This window comes from Achroia grisella, unplaced genomic scaffold (genome assembly GCF_030625045.1).
Source record: "Achroia grisella isolate CSIRO2021 unplaced genomic scaffold, CSIRO_AGI_Agris_v1 utg770, whole genome shotgun sequence".
Lineage (NCBI taxonomy): Eukaryota > Metazoa > Arthropoda > Insecta > Lepidoptera > Pyralidae > Achroia > Achroia grisella.
The window spans coordinates 403,862-425,844 of NW_026713016.1; the positions used below are offsets into that span (position 1 = coordinate 403,862).

Consider the following 21,983-nt stretch of genomic DNA (forward strand, 5'->3'; position numbering starts at 1 on the left):
AAGTTTAGTTTTGATAAAATTAATCTTTCTTAATCCTGGACAAATCATACAGTGCCATCTAGTCTCAAGCTAAGCAGATTTTGTGTTATGGATACTAGATAATTGATATAAATACTTAGTAAGTAAGATTAGATTAGATACATTTCTTTAAATATATACATAACATATATAGAAAATACCCAGATATACAATCATACTCATCAGTGCAAATGTTTGGACCGTGCAAGGAATTGAACCCGCGACCATCGGAAGCAACCTGGTGTCCTAACCGCTAGCCCACCGCCGCCATTGTGATGATATCATGATGTTGTGGCACAAAAAAAACGAATTTAATACTATAAACGCCGAAGTTTGCAAATGTGAATTGTTGTATGGATGTTTGTTACTCTTTAACGCAAAAACTGGACTTTAATGAAACTTTACAATAATATAACTTATCCTTATTAATAATAGAAAAGCGAAAGTAACTCTGTCTGTCTGTCTGTCTCGCTTTCATGCCGAAACCACTGTACCGATTTAAATGATATTTGGTACACAGATAGTCTAGACCCTGACAAAGGACATAGGCTACTATTTATACAAAAACAAGAGTTGCAAGGGGTTGAAAGGTTATATGGAAGTATTGTCATTTTACGCGGACGAAGTCTCGGGCACAGCTAGTACTGTATATATTAGAATGACACATAGATTTCAAACGAAAAACTGGACACAGCTACTTAAATATAATAGATACTCAAAAGTGTGAATATAATAGTTAAAAAAAGTATCTACTTACTATTCAATCTGGCCGCCTGATTGGTCAAATCCACCAGCTGTTCATACAGATCCCGGATACGTCTGCCCGTATTCCTTCTCCATTCGGTCCACACGTGGGACAGCTCGTCCCAGTCCCTCGAGTGGGACATGATGAATTGAAGTTCAGGTTGTAAGTGGAGTCCACACTTGAACGGTTCGTTGTATGCGCAGATTTCAGCCGTGTTGTACACAGCTAGCATGTCGTTAATGATCCTGTTGTACTGAAAAATAAATATTAAACATATTACTAATATTATAAACCCGAAATTTATAAGTACGGATGGATTTTTGTTACTCTTTCTGTACTGTAAAGTTTCTTTACTGTAAAATTTTATCGAAATGCGCTCAGTAGATTTTACATGAAAGAGTAAAAAACATCCATCCATACTCACAAACTTTCTCATTTATAATATGAATAAGATTTTATTGATATTTCATAAGTGAGATAGTCTATAAGATATTTATAATATATAAATAAAAAAATATATCTTCTTACTCGGTCAAGTTGATCAGGTGGTAGCGCAGCCGGTCCGATGATGGACAGCATCCTCAGCTGCCTGAAGGTCGGGTAATCCCTAATGAAGCCCCTGGGGATTTGCTGAGCGGCTTCCCATAGTCCCCGCTGGAATAATGTGTAACGCTGCTGTGCATCCAACTGAAAGATACAGTAAGTTACTGTTAAAAGAGAAGGAAAGTAAAGTAATGTGATTAATCATGTTTAAAACGAAATAAGATTTGCTTGTACAAATTTACTTTTTATTTGGTTTTTTGATCACTATAATTGATACAAAAGGTGAACTTAATGCTAGCCCATTCTCTCCCAGTCAACCTTTGGGATGTGGAGATATTTCAATGCGACAAATAAAAGATTATAATAACAAAATACATGTTATCTGTGATAGAATTAAGCTACTTTTTAATACAATAAATAATTGCAAATTTTAAATTGCAAAATTTTTAATGCATTCTATGCTAATTCTCAAAAACAATTCAACATGGAGACGGAAACATCATCAGCCTTTTTGTCCACTACCACGGTTTACATTCAAAAAGTGAATTACGTACAATTTGTGATCATGACTAAATTTTTTTGCTTTATTTTGTTTTTAACCCAACCTATTCACACCGCCTATTCCAGGATATCTTAGTTTAACCACAGATAAGAAAATATCTTTAAGTATAAGAGATATCTTTTCGAGTTAACATATTTGCTTACATTGTTGGTAATAAATACTGTTATTTTATTTTTAACTAGCTACGCGACTTCGTCCGCATGGAGTTTAACTTTATCTTTCTAAAATAAAAGTAGCCTAAGTTACTTCTATTACATCAGCTACCTGCGAAAAAAAGTCCCGTCAAAATCGGTCTAGCCATGTATATTTACATGTACCTTTAGATTACGTACCTAAAGGATATCTCATAACACATCTAAATTGGAGTAAAAACCTATTAATTCCGTCATTCAAATACACGCATTACACCATTTAACTGGACCACAACAAAATGAAGGTCGCAATGGTAAACAGTGAGTGTCATCGTGATGGATTGCTAACAGTCAACAAGTCTTGGCAACTGTTCGTCACAGTACTCATTGTAGACCATTTATGACATCCATAAATGGTGTACCGAGGTGACAATTTGCATAATGTCGCAAAGACATGAGAATACATAGCACTGACTTAGAAATAGCTGTTTTTACGAATTCGAGAATTTGTATTGTTAGAAACTGCAGGCGTCATGGACAGATTGTGATGCTTGAGGTTTCTCGCTTGTGTTGCCATTTATGTGGACTATAGCAACACACAAGTTTCTTGCTTATTCTTCTTGTGATGAATCTGCATTCCGAATAAGCGGTAGAATAAAAAAACTTGATTATTCAAAAGTGCTTATATTAAGTTTATTTGAATAAACATTATTTCTATTTCTATATATCAGTATTCTGTTTCTATCATATAATACTTTCGGCCTTGGTAGTCTAGCGGTTTAGTACACCGCCCTACTTCCGATGGTCGCGAGTTTTATTCCTCCCCTCCGATCGATCTCCCGTCCAATTCAAGGGGCATCGAAATTAAGATGGCTTAAACCATGCTTCGAACCCCTAACAGTGCCCTCAGTACTAAAGTTACATCCGTTAATTTCAAACACTACAGTCGTATCCGTCAGGAGTCGGTCTTCCGTCGCTCCATAAGTCCTTACGTGTATTTGGTATGTTATCTGAACTTGCTCTCTATCGTTCGGTTAAGCTGAAGGCCAGTTACGGCCAACAGCATTAGAATAGTTCGAAAAAAAATGGCTTCGATTCTTGTACGGTACAGACATATATAGTTTCATACGATTATATATAGTTCTAGCTATACGCCCCGGCTTCGCACAGGTATACATGTATTATACATATAAACCTTCCACTAGAATCACTATATCTATTTAAAAAATACCGCTTCAAAATGCGTTGCGTTGTTTTAAAAATTTAAACATACATAGGGACGGACAGACAGCGACAGCGACTTTGTTTTGTACTATGTAAGGATTCTAGTTGTTTTAAAAAAAATGTTGAAAATACGTGGAAAATATGACGCAGTCGAAATTACGCCTGTCAACTAGAAAACAATAGGTACTACTTAAAACTGAGATAGATTAAATGACATCACCCTGTAGGGGCTGCCGTGTAATCACCATCATTTCAGCTAACCATATAATTACTGGGTGACTCAGATTATATCGCTGCACTCAGAGTCATTATCACGATGACGAATCATTATATTTATTGTCATACGACAATCTTTGCAAGGAGCAGAATTATTATTACAGACATGTAATTATATAATAATATATAAACTTTTTATAGATGATAATGGATGATATTCATGTATAATATACATTGTATATAGACGGTTGCTAGTTTATATTTATTCTAGTTATATATAAAAATCACTGCAACCGCGGTCTAGCGGTTTAGGATACCGCTTTACTTCCGATGATCGCAGGTTCGTTTCCTCGCACGGTCCAAACATTTGTATTCTTTGTATGATTGTTTGTATGGGTCTCGATGTTCTTTATGTATATTACGTATGCATTTAAAAAAATATCTATGTACTACCTGTCCCGGCAAACGTTGTTTTGCCAAATAAATTACTAACGCTATAAAAAAATAGGGGTTGGTGATAGAAGGGTCAAAATTTAGGATTGTATGTACTTTTTAAAGACACATAATAAAAAAATATGAATAAAAAATTTTGCCCAAAAAATAAAAAAATAGTATTTGGGGTGGACAACCCTTATCACTTAGGGGTATGAAAAATAGATAGTAGCCGATTCTCAGACCTACTGAATATGCATATAAAATTTCATAAAAGTCGATCAAGCCGTTTCAGAGGAGTATGGTGAACGGTGATGGTGAATGAATGGAACATTGTGACACTAGAATTTTATATATAAGATTTATATTAGTTGTCCAGTATCCATAATAATAATAATTATTATTAATATACATTAATTATGTATAATTATCTGTAATACAAACAGTACTAGTAAACAAACATGTAAAAAGTGACAAGTTCTAATGTTCTCAAAATAAACGTATTAATTAATACTTTTAATTATATAACCAAAACCCAAATTCATTAACGCTGCGACCTTGACTTGATATTAAGTCGAGTGAGATAATGAGCCATCTAAATGATCTTCACGGTTGTTCCCAGTCATGACTTTGTGATCATTGATAATTGTATTAAGTTTAAAATGGTAAGATAACTACTTCCTTATCATTGTTAGGATTATACTGATTCAGACGCAACTTTGCATTCTGTGCTAATTCTCAAAAACAATTAAGCATTAAGACAAAAGTATTACGGCCTACAGTAACAACTCCTGTTCTTCTCTTTTTTAAAAATCCCTAAATAGAATTAAGATAGAAAAGGAAAAAAACCTTCTGCATTCTATGCTAATTCTCAAATACAATTAACATGAATACTGTCGCCACGTTTGCATTCAAAAGTCCCTACATAGAAATAATAAAAAACCTTCTGCATTCTGTGCTAATTCTAAAAAATAATTCAATATGAAGACAAGAGCATCATGGTCTACAGTCGCAAATTCTACATTAAAAAGTTCCTAAATAAAATTAAGATTAAAGAAGGAAAAACCTTTTGCATTCCGTGATTATTGTCAAAAACTATTAAACTAAAAAATATAACAGTCTGCAGTCACAATTTCTGCATTGAAAAGTCCCTAATTAAAATTAAGATTGAAAAAGAAAAAACCTTCTGCATTCTATGCTAATTCTCAAAACCAATTAAACATAAAGACAAAAACATCATAGCCTACAGTCGCAACATATGCATTCAAAATTCTTCCATTATCCTAAGTAAAATTAAGATTGAAGAAGTAAAATAAAAACCTTTTGCATTCTATGCAAATTCTCAAAAACAATTCAACACGGAGACGGAAGCATCATCAGCCCTTTTGTCCACTACCACAGTTTACATTCAAAAAGTGAATTCAAATTTAATCATCACAATATTTGAACTAACTATTCCTACTATATTTTTAGAACCATCAAATTTTCCACCCAAAATTAAATACCGGAAAACCCCAACAGATGGCAGTGTAACTTTGGGAAATCTTACATAACTCTGAGTTATTAACACCAGTTTCCCACGACACACCGCTGATCTTGAAACCTGCATGTTAATTATTTAAGTATATTAAATCTAATCTACCTCGCCTTGTCACGATCTCGCATCGACAAGGAAAACAAGTACACAATAGCTTTTTGCTCATATCAGTAACTTTTTTTTGCTACTTTAATGAGGTCCACAGGACCCCGATATACTGAGAATAGAAATTCATAGAAAAGAAATCCAATACAGTTTAATCAATTTAAAAAATGGGAATTCAATTCGGCTGTGTTTTTTCTATCTGTTACGCGCGTGCTTTATCAATAGTTAGTCCATTTTGATAATTCATCTTTTAATGGGATTTTCTTTTTCCTATTATACTCTTATGTTTTAAATTCGTCTATAAATAACCGTATCCTAATAATAGAATATGTATTTTATACTAGCTGTTCCGGAGACTTCGTGTGCGTGGAATTTAACTGTATTTTTCTAAAATAGATGTAGCCTAAGTTACTCCTTATTACATCAGATACCTGCCAAAAAAAGTACCGTCATAATTGGTCCAGCCATTTCAGAGATTAGCCGAAACAAACAGACAGACAGACAGACAGACAAAAATTATCAAAAATGTTATTATGGCGTATGTACCGTATTCGTATTCATATGCATATAGTAAGAAACGATTATTTCAATATTACAAACAGACACTCCAATTTTATTTATATGTATAGATGTATAGATTTAATCCAAGATAACTATATGTATCCATACTTTCTTGTGATTATGCGGAAGTAATAGTAAGTAAGTAAGTAATTTATTATAAGTAAGTTAGTAATATAATATAAACGATTAAGTAATACAATATAATATCTTTGACTAAATACTTAATATAATCAATATCGAACTTTATTTTGGTAAGTTCGTTAGATCTTCTGATTAGATTATAGAAAACTATAATTTTTTTAGCAAAAAGATAATTCTGACTAATATCATAAATCTTAATGAAATTTCATTTGAAGTTAGCTTATATCACGTGAGTCCGTCCTTATATCTAAAAAGAAGACGAAATCTCGGATAATACAATTTTTTCATAAAACAATATTGTAGCTTTTCTTTGTATTTTTCATAATTAACACTATTATTTTTATTTTATTATTTATTAAATTAATCATCAATAAAACAAAAAGACACAATGAACATAAAACTAAGGTTTTAGACATACATAATTAAAGAGACCCTTCTATATTATATGATGAAATACATCACAAAGTTAATTAAAAACTTAAAAAACAAGTTACTTTAGTATTACAATATAATTACATTGCACTGTTACTATTATTACATAAAGTAATTTGTTTAAAGCAATTTCTTGATACCAAGTAAATGACAATTACCGGATTCAATGCCATCAGCAATGTCCGCACATAAAAATAATGAGACGTCTATTAATTCACACAAAGTTTACGCGTACGTTGTGTGTCCATTGTGGAAGATTAGAGGACATTCCCACAGTGACACAAAGCTGTTTCGCAACCGAAACGTGACGATGTTACGTACTAAGACGTTAGAGAGAGACGAAACAAGGAAAACATGTTTTTTTAATTGATGATAATGGAATGGTGCACCCAATACACTAACGATTTACTCTGACGGGGCACCAATGGAGGATGATAAGATGAGCATGAGGTCAAGGCGATACGAAAGAAGGATGACATGTTTTTTAAATTGATGATAATGGAATGGTGCTCCCGCCTGTGCTACCGCTTTACGCTGGTAGGGCACCAGGGGAGAAAAATAAGATGTGCGTTAGGTCAAGTCAACTACTTGTGACTATTTATCAGGAACTTATCACAGTGGTATCCAGGGGAACCATATAGTTCAACTGATATCGCACATTGTTAGCAATGAGTTCATGAATTCACAAACAACATCAACATCCCCCCAGGAAAACATGTTTATCGCTGGTGGAATACCAGCGAAGGAAGATGGGATGAGCAATGTATCATCAGGTCAGATAACGTATCAATTAATCGTATTTAATTCACCAGAAAGCGATGGTTTCCTGGAAGAATAGCGTTGTGGTCGACCTAATAGTATATTTCTAGTTAAGAGGCCACTAATACCCATTACTGGAGGGAAGAGGATTGTTAGTAATCTGCTTTAAAATTATTGCTAGCAATGTATGATTGATTATGTCAAAAACTCTATTGCAAGCCATATACCATATCAGGTTGACCTCGACGCGGTTCGCCTTGGAAACCATCATATTAAATTCATGGTGAATTTGCCACGATGGGTTAACTAACCTGACCTCATGCTCATCTAAGACGATGTTCTTCCACTTGTCCCTTGCCAGCGTAAACCTTTTGCGTAGACGGATGCACCATTCCATTATCATCCATTAAATAAATGTGGTCAGTATAACGCCATTACTAATCCTATCTATAAACTTTTATTATAAATGCAAAACAAAATAAAAAAATGGAAGTGCATCTGTTTGGTCGTGTCTTAGCATTTCTTGGACTAAACAGTCGAACGGATCCTGATGATTGTTTTATACAACGATGATGGCAAGCATACGGCCCATCTGATGGTAAACGGTTATCGTAGCGTATAGACTAGCCTGAAACTCTAGGGTTATCGACTCTTGACGTATCCTTATTGAAATCTTGGAAAAAAAATTCTAAAATACATATTGTATTACTATACAATACAATCTATATTTACGGTTGGTAGGAAGGTAACTTATAACTTTGTCTTTTTTATAGAATATAAATTATCTATCAGCTAAGTTCATTTTATATAGAGTTAAACTTATAGCGTAATAAGTTTAACTCTATATAAAATGAACTGATAATACCCTTATCGACGGCCACGCTGATCTAGCGGTTACTTCGATTTAGGTTACACAACGCCTTACTTCGATTTAGGTTCGATTCCTTGCACGGTACAAACATCCTACTCATCAGTACGATTATTTGTATCTGTCTGGCTGTTTTCTTTGTACATATATATTTATATTAGTGGTACCCATACCACAAGCTATACTAAACTTTGGACTAGATAGCGCTGTGTGAGTTATCTGAGATATTCATATTACCTAATGTAAATAATAAAAGCACTAATTTTCATTAACATAAGGTTGATAACGTATCAAACCATTTCTAGTACGGTACATGTCGAATTCTGCGGTATATTTTACGATTACTTAGAGGTCAGGATCTTGTCTTGTGATGCAAGTAATTAGCGTTAAATTAACATCAGATGTTTGTATGTATGTGTACTCGTACTGTGTGAACATTCTGCAGTTGAAAAGTACTAAAACTAAAATCACCACAGACTCATATAAAGGAGATGTTTATAATGGGATTTTTTTTAAATTATTATTAATCCTTTTGTATTTAAATGTACTTTTTTTTGTTACTAGTGCTATTTAAGTTAGTTTTATCATATACACAGTATCGGTCTGATTTTTTCTATACTACGATGGTGACAAACAAACTTATGGCCCATCTAATGGTAAATGTACCGTAGCGTATAAACGCTTGTAAGAGTAGGGTGTCAAGTGCGCGTTGTCGACCCTTAAGAAACCTTCTTAAAAAACCCCATGCTGTAGTCTCTTGAGAAAACCTTGGCAGGTAGTTCATCTAATTGTACGCTGGAGGAAGAGTAATTGAAGAAATGAGGCTACCCTTTAAACGTTAGAAACCGAGAGCATATCGCACTGCACAAACCAGCGGAAGAACTTAAGCGGCTGAAGAACTGCCTCCTGCTTGGCGGATACGACTTTAGTATTATTTTGAGGATGAAGACAGGTCTGTTATGTCATCGCGTGGAGGTGGACCTGATAATCCTCAACATAATAATCGGACTACACTCCATTGCTAATAATCTATTATCTCAAGCCGATATCAATGATTAATTGATTGTGATGATGATGATATGATGAGTCGTGATTAATTCCTGGTGAATTCGCTACTATGTACTAAAAGACTTTTCAATTCTTAGCCTATCATATTCGACCCCAGCGCAGGCGGGATTAACATTCCATCATCATTAATTAGAAAAACTCTCCATTCCGTCATCAAAACCTAGTCATCCATTATTCGTTTGTTCGTTTGCTAGTAAGTTTGAGTATAATAAATGTGATGTCGTTAATAAATGTCGTGCTATAATTAAAAAATATCCCATTAAGGAGACACGGAAGTTTCTGTCATATCATGTTATTGAAGATTTCAAATTTTCTTTATATTATTAAAAAATCCTTAATAATTAACAAACTATTTTAGTAAATTGTAGAGTAGTACAGAATAAATCTTTATCCTACAATGTTGTTGTGAAGAAATAGATATGTGTGGAAATTTGAATTTGGAATTGGATATATTTATATGTTTTCTAATCACAGGGAAAGGCAAAAGGACTTAGCCCATAAAGTAATTATATTCGGTAGTATAACACGCAATGTTCGATTATTAAACGTTAAAAAAATTTCGATTAAAATAATCATAATATCTAAAAAATAAGTCATCTCGGAATATTAAATCGGGTCAGTTCTTTCTTTTTATTTTTATTTCTAAATTTAAGCGCGTTTGACCGCAATCTCTCCTTTTAATAAGTGATGATGCGGTCTAAGCAATCTCTTCTCTCTACTTCGTATAAATCTTCAAAAAGACCCAATGTTGTAAGAAGCAGAAAACACTAACGTTGGGAGCGAGTTCCACTCCTTAGCTGCTCGCATGAGGAAAGATGATACAAATCGGTTGGTTCGAGCAGCAGGGATGTCAGTATTTGGATGGAGCTGCTCTCCACGTCTGCTCATAGGATAATTTGGTATAGAATTCTAATATATACTTATTAGAATCATAGTGATAAAATATTACTACAACATAAAATCAAACCATTGAGAGCATGTGACGTCACAGTACTCAGTGTCATGACCGTGAGATTGCTAAATTCAAGGTGAAGGCGGTACCCAAATTATGTGGCACAAAATATTTGGTGGGAAATTCTCTCTCGTATTCTTTTGATACAATTATGTGCATTTGTAATAATTTTGTCACATTCATCATCACCATTGTGTAGTCAGATCATCATAATTCGTGACATCATTTGTGTTACGGAATCGTAAAAATTAAATAACTAACTGATGCTGTTACTAAGTTAATAGCACGACCTTCTGCTACATTTATGTTCATCGCTTTCTAAGGAGTTGCTTCTTTGTCGAAAGCTTTGGCGACATCGAAAAGTAAGGAATCTGTCTCACCTTTAGGGCACTTAGTGACGAAGTATAGGGTAAATGTGCTCAGGGATGCTGTGCACTTGATGGATGATTGATTGGTCAGCCAAATTGCTCACTGATTAGCAGGCCCTTGGTGTAAACTTAGCACGTACTTCTTGAGGGTAAGCTAGAATGATACATTTGCAAAGATAGAATGTAGACTTAAGGATGCTAGTGGAGATCGAAATTATTTAACCGGGCATGAGGATATCTTCTTTACAGCAGTCTGGGAGTATGGCGTTAGACAGCATCACGTTGAAGATGTTAACGAGGAGTAGTAGCAAGAAATGGGCGAGCAGGTGTTTTTGCTCATTATGATGTTGGCATTTATGCAACTTGTAACTGCGGCTGTGGTCCTCAACAGTACAAACTTATATGTTTATTGACTCCTCGAATTCTTTATATATCTGCATTTTATGTGGACGTACGATCACACTGCATAAAATACATATCCCTAAGGGAATTTGTTAATAAAGTATTTATAAACGAGTTGGGGCGGCATATTGTCGACAGAGGCCATGATCGACGTTCCAGATTGTATCTGGCGCAAAGGATTTCCCTAGCAATTCAACGTGGAAATGCGGCGAGTGTTATGGGAACCTCCAAGCCAGGTACAATACGGGTCAGTCTTAGCATTTAACTTTTATGTTTTTTGTATTGTATGATAAAAATTTGTTAATTCTATATCGGTTCTCTTAGTTCTCTTGTCGCTGTTACTCTAATATCTTCATTAAAACTGAATTATTTTTTTGTAGTATTAGTAAATGGCAATATAATTAAAAAAATCAATAATAGATTTTTCACAATAAACAAAATATATCTACTATCTCTATGTAATCTCAAACTGATTAAAGCTATTTTTTTATTTGATATATATATGTATTAATTGTCCATCAATTAAAATCATTTAATTTTATAAAAAACATTAAAACACCTATGACAATATAAACAGTCATAAATACGAAAAGTAAATATTTGTCGAGGATAGAACCTGTGAACATCTAAATTAACATAACGCGAAACATAAATAAATTGTAGTATGAATCAGCACAGAATCGTACTTGACACAGTAAACACTTTTTTATGAATGAATGAGCACAAACATGACAAGTGCGGTCGAGTGGAATTGGCTAACTCTTACGTCACTCAACGGCTAAGTAATTCACACGCGTTAGCAAGTACAACTAATTGTTTAGAAACTGTAGTGACATCTCAGTAGATATTTTATTTTTTTATATATGATAAAAAAATTGTGCACGCGCTTCACGTCTTCGCTAACGGTTTACGGTGCGGATCACCAGTGGTGGATGATAAAATGAGCATGAGGTCAGTTAGCCCATCGTGTCAAATTCACCAAGAATGTATCACGATGGTTACCGCATGGAGGTCAACCTGACATGGTACGTTGCTAGATCTAGCTAAGATCATCAGTTTACATTACTAACACTATCGTCTTCCCCCCTTTGTCAGGTGCTTGGACCTGTAGCACTGCGAAATACATAGATCTATTAAGTGTGCTCGCTCTCTTTCAGAGTTTGCTACATAGACCCGTGAGGGGCAAGAATTGAAGGATATTCTAAGGAGCGATAGTTTTTATCTATTCAGGATTGTTTAATTAAATAATACAATATTTCAGTTATTTCTAATTTTGGTCTGCTAGCACAGAACAGAAGCAGGATAAATTGACTTGGAATTTGTGACGATGGTTTTCAGGGGGAATCGTGTGGAGTTCAACCTAACATGGTACATTGCTAGCAATGTGATCAAGAAACCAGATTACTAACAATCCCCTTTCCCCCTCTCAGTAAATATTGTCTAATTGTATATCACAATAGAAGTGCGTTATGATGGTTATAACACACGATGCGGAATTTCTACCCAAGCCGAAGGCGAGGGTGTAATAGAGCTGAGTGTGTTAAATCCGCACGAATATTTTCACCACACTTACATACTTTGAATCTCAATTATAAAACTGTGATGCACATTGCTTTGCCGTCGTTTTACTTTTTTAACTCAATTTATTTTTCCACGACGCATTACATGACCTGATTTCTTAACCTTATGGTTTTATTTGGGTGGTTTATTTATGTCTAATTCGCCAAGATGCATTATCTTATCTTATTCTTATCTGATTTAAATCTAGAAAGATCTAAGAGATAACTCTTAGATCTTCCTTAAGAATCCATTCCATCATCCTCATTATTTGTTATCCTGAACAGATTATATGTAACATTTTGAGTGTAGACTCGGACAAAGTCACGAAGAGAAACTAGTTTTGGATAAAAATAAGAAAAGTGTCTTATCTAAAAGTCAAAGTAAAATATTAGGAAAAAATGTAGGGGCCTTGCGGCGTGCGGTCACGTAGGTACACGATGCTATTTATCACGTAATATTGTTATTGGTATAAGTTTTTCTAAGGCACCCATTGTGATTCAGGCCAGATACCTTTTTGTTACGTCAATTACTTTTTTTTCTAATACAGAAAAATAGGTAAATACGTAATATTTTTTTATCCGTCTTACTCCTGAATGGCTGCAGCTTCTGGGGCCTGGTCAATTCGGATTACTGATTTGATTATTTACTTTTGACAACATTGCAATGCTATACACACACTATTGGGCATACTATTCTCCCAAATTTAAATTTAAAAATAAATCTGTATTATTGTAAACATGTACACTTTTATTTGAAAACAATACGGGCTGAGTATCTTGTCAGTTCTTCGCAGCTTGAAAACACTCCGTACTGACGGTAGATTTGACATGTCATAAGAGTCTGTAATAGATCTGCATAAATAATTTGATTTTGATATTGATTTATATAAACTCGCGAAATGTAGGCATAACAAATGCTGCATTCGTCACAACGTCGACAGTAGTAAAGCCTCTGATCACATCGGTGATAATCATTAATTAATTTATATTCTGTTTTATAACTGAAGTTGCAAACAATTGCAACAATTGCAAAGGTATATTGTGATGCCCGTAGTCTCATGTCATTGCAATTTTTTTAATGAAACTACAATATCACAGATACTTATTTTTTAACTTTCTCGTTTAGTACACATTATTAATATGTATATTCAGCATTGAAACGTCGAGAGAGATAAACATCTTTATTTACCATAAAATTGTTCTTATTTGTTTTAACAAGAATAATTTTATGGTAAATAATGATTATAAGAATCCGTTTAACTAAATGAATAAATGCAGAGATGCTGACAACTACAGAAACTTTTAAATTATGCTAGCTTCTTATAAGATAGTGGTAAGTATGCCCAGATGACTTCATATGGAGTTTACTCGGTTGTGCATTGATTTTTGGTTTGTGGCCAATAAATATTTTCTATTCTATTCTACATATAATGTACACATGTAATATAATCTTTAGCTTGTAAGTCTAGTAATTAATGTATACCCCGACTTACTTCCAAAAGATTGTGAACGCAATTGTAGCTAGCTCCATTTAGTGCGTCAATTTTGCACCAATACAAAATAAAAAATAATCATATACACAGTATACACGCTATTTCAAGGTATTGCATTCATCTTGACGTCTGCAAAACAAAAATCCACAGATTATCCCATCTGGGATAAAAGTCGAGACCGTATACTATTATTATATATTAGCTGTGCCCGCGGTTTCACCCGTATGAAATTTATAGCCTATATGTTATTCTGATATATAAGCTATATTACTGTAAAGTTTCATCAAAATCCGTTCAATAGTTTTTGCGTGAAAGAGTAACAAACATCCATCCATACTCACAGTCTTTCGCATTTATAATATACGCAACTTGGCCAAAAATATTTGAAGATACTATTTTTATAACCACAATAATACAAAGATGACTACTACATTTTGTATTCATGTTACAATCCTTCCACACCTGATCATTTAATAGCGCATAGACAATAACGCACAAAGACAAACCTTGAAGCAATAAATTATCTTATTGTTCCATGGTCCCAGGCCTTATAGGTCACGAACCCTTACGGTTGCATATGACAATAAATGACGAGGGCGTACCGCCATTTTGTGTGGTCAGACGCCATTTTTGGGTAGCCATTTTGTATTATCGAGGTTAAATTTGCGATTTGTAGTATAATATTCTCTATACATATAATAAGATAGTAAATCGTGACTAAGCGAAAATTGTCTGTTCGTGTATTAAGGTTTAACCTGAATAAAAATGGTTGCAAGAAAAAGGATGAACTCTTTAAAGAATATGTGGAATCTAAAATAAGCTGAGGAAAATACGTATAGGTCATAGAAAAACATAGAAAAGAGAAAAAGGTGGTAACAGTAACAGTGTTTCTATCTTTTAACCAATGAATACATATTTCACGAAATTTAGCCGTCAATAGCAAGATTTTAAGTTGTATCTAATAAAGAGTAAAATTGCTGGTCTCGGTGATCTAGTGGTTCAGCACACCGCTTTAGTTCCGATGGTCGCAGGTTGGATTCCTCGCACGGTGCAAACGTTTGTATTTATGACTATGATTGTTTGTATTGGTTTTCTATGTATATTATATGTATATTTATAAAAACTAAATAAGTATTTATATTAGTTGTCTAGCACCCATAATACAAGCTCGTCTTACCGTGGGACTAGATGGCGCTATGTTGTTTAAAAAATATGGCATATAAATACAGTCTAAGTAATATGCCTACTTAGACTGTATTTATATGCCATACTAGCTTTTACCCGAGGCTTCGCTCGCGTTAATTTATCCCTTTGGAGGTAGAATTAATCAAAATTCTTTCTTAGCTACTACCTACGTCATAACATCTACCTGCATGCCAAATTTCAGCCCGATCCGTTCAGTGGTTTGGGCTGTGCGTTGATAGATCACTATGTCAGTCACCTTTGAGTTATATATATTTCGATTTTTTAGTCCCATCATCACCTTAATTCTCAGAAACGACAAAACATGAGGTAATTTAGGTATCACAATTAATGTTCTCACAGTTGCTGTTCATGTATATAATTTATTCAATTAGCTGTTATTATATATATGTATTTATTTATTATTAATTCCGCAACCATTAGCATGTGTAAAACCACAAATATTCAGTGCAGAAACCTAACTACTGCTACTGGAAGCGCCACGACCTTTTCTATTAGTGATCTATTAGTGAAATTCCGTTATTGAATCTACACCCATATTGCGACATTGTTCGCTTCTAAACGAATCAACATCAGGAATTGAATAGAGATCGGATATATCTTTGGAAGTCTAGTGTTGACTATTAAATTTTCGCACTGAATATTTCTGGTCTCACACATGCGAATGGTAGCGGAACTAAAGAAGTATAAATCCATTAAGTAACAGTTGTTCCTGAATTTTTATATAGACCACGCGACGGTTGTCATTTTCCATCAAATAATCTAATAGACTCTTTGCCTTCCTAATTATTATGAAAAAAAAACACTGATTTTCAAGTCATTTAGTATTTCTTTTTAAATTAGTTTTGGACCAATCTGTTTTAGACTTATAGCACTGCGATCTATATAGATCTACAGTGCTCCACCTTTTTCAAAGTTCTCTACCTAGATCCGCCAATGATAGAATCGAAGGATAGAAGGATATTCTTAGGAGCGATGGTTTATTTCCTCAGGATAGAGTATATACTTACCAAAGGAGTAATTTTGTTTATGTATAAGTGGGCTATAAACACATAAGATGTAGAGTGGTGTTTCATCTTCAGCTTACCAAAATGTGCAGATTTTTGTTGAGCTTACATAGTCAAACAACTCAAATCTAGAACATCTGGATTTTAATGCTGATTAATGAATTTCAATATAGGTAACAGACTATAGGCGTCCTATAACCGATTTCTGTCGGTCATATTGTCCATTTGGTACCCAACGTCCGCCATTGCGTCCATTGTCGCCAAACAATGGTGTTACGAACGTTTTGTAAGTAAATTAACTAATCATGCTAACCTTTATGGTGGATTGATCATTTGTAATTAGTTCTGGAGCATTCAGGATATAGATTTCAATTGGCCTACGCGTTATGAATGACAGTTTAGTTTAAACAGTGGTATTTACTTTTTTAAACGATTCGTTGTCCAGCGGTTCAACACACTGCTTGACTTCTGGTTACAGGTTCGATTTTCGCACGGTATGCATTATTAAGATACTAAATATTTTTATTATATATAGCTATCTTAAAAAAAATGTTCAATACGGAACATTTTTTTTTGCTAGTAAGAGTCCCGTCAAAATCACCCCAGCCGTTTCAGGGATTAGCAAGAATAAACAGACAGACAAAATTATTTACGTAAGTATAGTATACACATTGTCAAAGTAAAGCTGTTAAATTAAAATTACAAACAGTTATTTCAATTCTAATTACTTTTATGTAGGTTAACCATGCTATTTATTAAGTAAATAATTATATCATTACTTTTGTATATTATAAAGGTATAATAGAGCAAAAACTAATAATTTTAATTATTCACACCGCACATGAGTCTGCATAGATCAATATCTCGCTCGATTATGGTAGTTCTTGTTACGCATGACACCATACAACGTGGGAACTTGTCAGTCTTATCAAACTGCGATAGGTCCTTAACGTTTTTATTGATATTTTTTCAATACGGTCCTATAGCGGTTACAAATATGCCCTTACGTTTTATTGGTCGCGGGTTTGATTTTCGAAACTATTTTTATACATGTGTATGTTTTATGTATTCGTCTGGGTATTTTTATATGCAAAACAATAAAACTTGAATTTCATATTTGTCACACAAAATTAACTATAACTTACGATAACCTTAGTATAGGATTTAAAGACAAACTTGCTGTACCTAAGTATTGTTTAGGAAAAGTCAATGGGCCTTTTATGGGAATGGATATAAAATTTTATAATAAAATACCAAAGCATATACTGGAATTATCTTTAAATAAATTTAAATCATCTGTTAAATCATATTTACTAAGCAAAGCCTATTACTTACTACATGATTACTTAAATGACGAGCGTGCATGGCAATAGTCGTTCATGCACGGGATTGTCATTTAATGTTAGTCATACATACACATATTTATATAACCTATATAAGCATAAAACGCGTATAAACAGACCTTTTACAAAAAAAAACCAGTTGAGTTTACGGCCTTTCAGTTCTTCTCAATGATTTCTATAGAAATGGACGGTAGGGAAAAAAATATTAATTACAAAAACCCTGACGTTCATAAGCAGCTAAAATGTCCTACATGAATAAACGATTTTTTTATTTGATAACATACAGCCTGCTTTTAGCGGAATTTTCACGCGAATCCATGGGATTTAGCCAGTTAATTACGCTTATTTTAGACTTCATTAACTTTCCCCCGTCAAGTACAATAATCATTTCCATTAGAAACAAGATGGCCTGACATTTTCTCAGTACAATACCGACTCTCTTCGAACAAAAAAATGCGAAGAGAGTTTCATATTGCAAGGAAACTTGTACTTATATCTATTGAAATCGTGTGCATTGTTCTGTGTGTGCTTGTGAGAAACTAGTGCACGGTGCACACCCGGAAACTTTCCAGTGCACGTGGTACATACATACATGTACTAGCCATCCAACACGGGTTCGCACGGCTGTACAGTGTATTTAATCGTATTATTCAAGAAGAATTTATATTTACAAAATAATTAGACGACCTCGGTGTTTTAGTGGATAAGCACAACGCTGTACTTCGGTGGCGGGCTCAATTCCTCGCACGGTACAAACATTTGTATCTATCAGTATAATTGTATATTGATCTGAGTGTTTTCTATGTATTTATTTGCCTAATGTTAAATGAGGTCTAGTTGTATACGAAGTTATGTGTAAGTGTAGCTAAGCTATAATAATGACCCTGGACAATGAACAGAGCGTTATCTAGTCCCAAGTTAAGCAGAGCTTGTGTTATGGGTACTAGACAACAGATACAAATACTTAAATACGTTTTCATTCAAATACATACATTATATTCATAGAAATACCCAAACCTATATTGTTTGTATATACTTTATCATACTTATGAATATAAATGTTGCCAACGTGCGAGAAATCAAACCCGCGACCATCGGAAATAAAGCAGTTAGCTAAACCACTAGACCACCGAGGTTCAATCAAAAGGTGTTTAATTGCGAATTCGGATACAAACACCAAACATCCGCGTCTACATATAATATTATAAGAATTATGTGATTACTACCAGTTAAATCCAAACAGTAAACATGTGATTCTCTCATACTATTGTTATACACGTCATATAATATAAAGAGCTACTGCATTGTTTATTTGATACCGATCTCGTGTATTCACTGCGATTAGTTTGTAACTACTTGAATATGGCAGTTAATAAGCAGTTTTAAGGTTATTTCTAGTAGAAATATACCTTAGATTTAAGACTTAGTCTATCATGATCAACAGTTATACTCGTGAACGGGTGCCGCTTGTAGGGACTGGTCTGCTCTGATTACTAGGACTGATTTATTTTCTATTTAGCAATTTGTATTAACAGAAAATTCTTAAAATTGAAACTGAACAACATCTATTTAAAGAGCAACACACAGGGTTCTTGTTCTTACGTTTTTTTATAGCACAGAGGACAAACGAGGTTGCGGATAGTAAGTGACGGTAAGTGATTACCGCAGCCAATGAGCTCCCGCAACACCAGGGGAATTGTGATGAGTCTGCGTTCCGAATGAGTAGATTAAAAAAAGGTGACTATTCAAAAATGCTTATATTAAGTTCTTTTATATAAATAGTATTTCTAATTCTATTTCAATATTAGCTTGGCCATTAGGGTGTGGTATCAATACTTGGGCATACTAACAAGCATTCATCTTGTTTAATTTGAATTTTTTTTTTTCTTTTGTAAATATTGTAATAAAGTGTATCTGTTACTCTAAAAATGTCGTGAATTATTTTTGTTGGTAGTGTAAAATTGTCACATTACAATAACTAAAATATATAAATAAATATTTATTAGAAAATCAAAGTTTGAATGAATCATAATTGAACGTAAATTATAAATTAAGAAAAATATATTTGAAGAGCAAATGGTTATTACTTATACATATAATATAACTAGCTACTGGCCCCGGCTTCGCCAGGATGTATTATACATATAAACCTCCCTCTTGAATCACTCTATCTATTAAAAAAAAACGCATAAAAATCGGTTGCGTAGTTTTAAAGATTTAAGAAAGAATACATAGGGATGGACAGGCAGCGACAGCGACTTTATTTTATATTATGTAATGATGATAATGCTTAGGTACTATGGTATTATAGTTAATTTACTGGCTCCGCCTTAGCGTGGGTGTAAGTTCAACTCCGCCCGCTGCTAAACTTTAATTTATTGGAGTACGATTTGCATATTGTAATATTATTCTATAGGGGAAAGGATTATTAGTAATTGGGATTTTTTGAAGATGACAATGGAATGGAGGACCCACCTGCGCTATCGGTTTACGCTGGCGGGTGTACCAGTGACAAGGATGATAAGATGGACATGAGGTCTCTTACCCCGCCGAGGCAAATTCACTAGGAATTTATCAAGATGGTTTCCAGGAGCGAGTGGAGTTGAACCTGATATCGTACATTGCTATAAATGAAGTTTTTACACAGTGTGCAGATTGCTGACAATCGTCATCCCCCAGTAATGGGGATTAGACGCATGACTACTAGTAATGTAGTATATCAAATCTTCTTCCACGTGCCCTATAACATTAGCTCCTTGCGAGAAGTCCTGTTTAAAGAACCCGCCGTTTTAGAGATTAGCAAGTAAAATAGACAAAAATGTATCGTTAAAATCAATTTTTTGATGTATGTACCGTATATATGCATTAAGTGAAAGTGCTGTTGCACTTCAATTTTATTTAATCCGCAATTTTAGAAGAACCGTTCAAATGGATTATTTGTAAATTATATGTGAGAATTTCTAATAATAATTCTAGATTTTCATCTACGATTATTTTGCATCTACTACTAAAACTTAAGGAATAATAAACTCCAATGTATAAAACAAAATCCCAAGATAGTTTCTGTGTACACAAATATATATTTTATATTCTTTAAAAAAAACTATACACTTACTGCGGCATGTTGAGTAGCATCATTCACATCCGTCTCAAAGTTCCACTGGGCAGCCACATTGTTGGTACACTCCTTCGATGCCTGGTCATCAGCTTTCAAAAGAAAATCTCTTATCTGCTGCAAATTGACTGCATGCAGTCTCTCGTCGATATTATTATTATTAAACTCATATGGATTAGAACCTACGTAATTTGGATCGTTCCTTATAAAATTGGGGTCATTCCTTCTGAAATTGGGATCGTTGTTTACATCGATTCTGTCATCCCGATTCCTATCATCAGGTCTTAGCGTGGAGCTTCCATAATTATTATTAGGATAACCATTGTTACTGATATCAGGATTAATTTGGCTGTAAGGCGTTGAGGACACCGGGAATACGCCGGGACTGTTCTGATTCGGGCGAGCTGTTGAATATTGAAAGTTCCTATCAAACTGGTTTCCTGGCGAGTTTATTGAGGATTGTGTACTGGATAGTAATCCATAACCACCGTATCTTGGTGTGCTCGACTGGCTTAATGGGGGTAAGTCCAATTGGGGTTCGGCGAAGCACAAATTTAATAAGATATGCACTTGGAAGTAGATGATAAGGCTTTTGCCTTGAACACAGGCCATATTGACACTTGACCTGGATAGCGTTCGCGGGTGCTGCAACCAATGGTGCGTGGTGCTTGGTTGCCGACGCGGTTTCAACTGTGCCTGGTTGCAGCCTGCCTCTGAAGTAGGGCCGTGTGAAAAGCCTTTGTTTTTCTATACGTCATAAGTTTTTATCAGTAGTACACTGTGATAGTTATTTAATGAATATTTATATGTATTAATGACTACCGAGCCTGCGATTTCGTTTGCCATAGAGTTTAGAGTAATAATAATAAGTTAGATCTATGTAGATTATAGATTTATGATTTTATTGTTTGTAAACCGATAAGAATAAACAAATAATAAACAATTGAGGCTTACCACAATACATTATTGAAAACAGTACAGAAATTAATTAAAGTGGTTCTGAAATTCGATTTCAGAACCACTATAAGAAACACCAAAAAACCAATTCTTTAATTAGACCCACAATCAGACAAAATTTCTGATACTTATTACTTTAGGTTATATTAAGTTACTAGTTGAGTAAGTATTGAGTAAGCCAAATAATAAAGTAAAATTTCAACAGAATCCAAATGTATTAAAAGTTATAATCCAGTCTTAAA

General features: G+C 34.1%; 1 protein-coding gene across 1 annotated transcript in view; it reads right to left on the minus strand.

Moving 5' to 3' along the window:
- Positions 1-21,443, minus strand: part of LOC131850497 (angiotensin-converting enzyme) — a 42,157-nt gene extending 20,714 nt beyond the window's left edge. The window contains exons 1-3 of the mRNA XM_059200730.1: positions 20,785-21,443; positions 1,292-1,450; positions 776-1,016 (exon numbers count right to left, since the gene is read on the minus strand). Of these exons, the coding sequence (XP_059056713.1) occupies positions 776-1,016; positions 1,292-1,450; positions 20,785-21,396 (1,012 nt within the window). The 5' untranslated portion in view covers positions 21,397-21,443. The remainder of the gene's footprint in view (positions 1-775; positions 1,017-1,291; positions 1,451-20,784) is intronic.
- Positions 21,444-21,983: the final 540 nt, after the last annotated feature.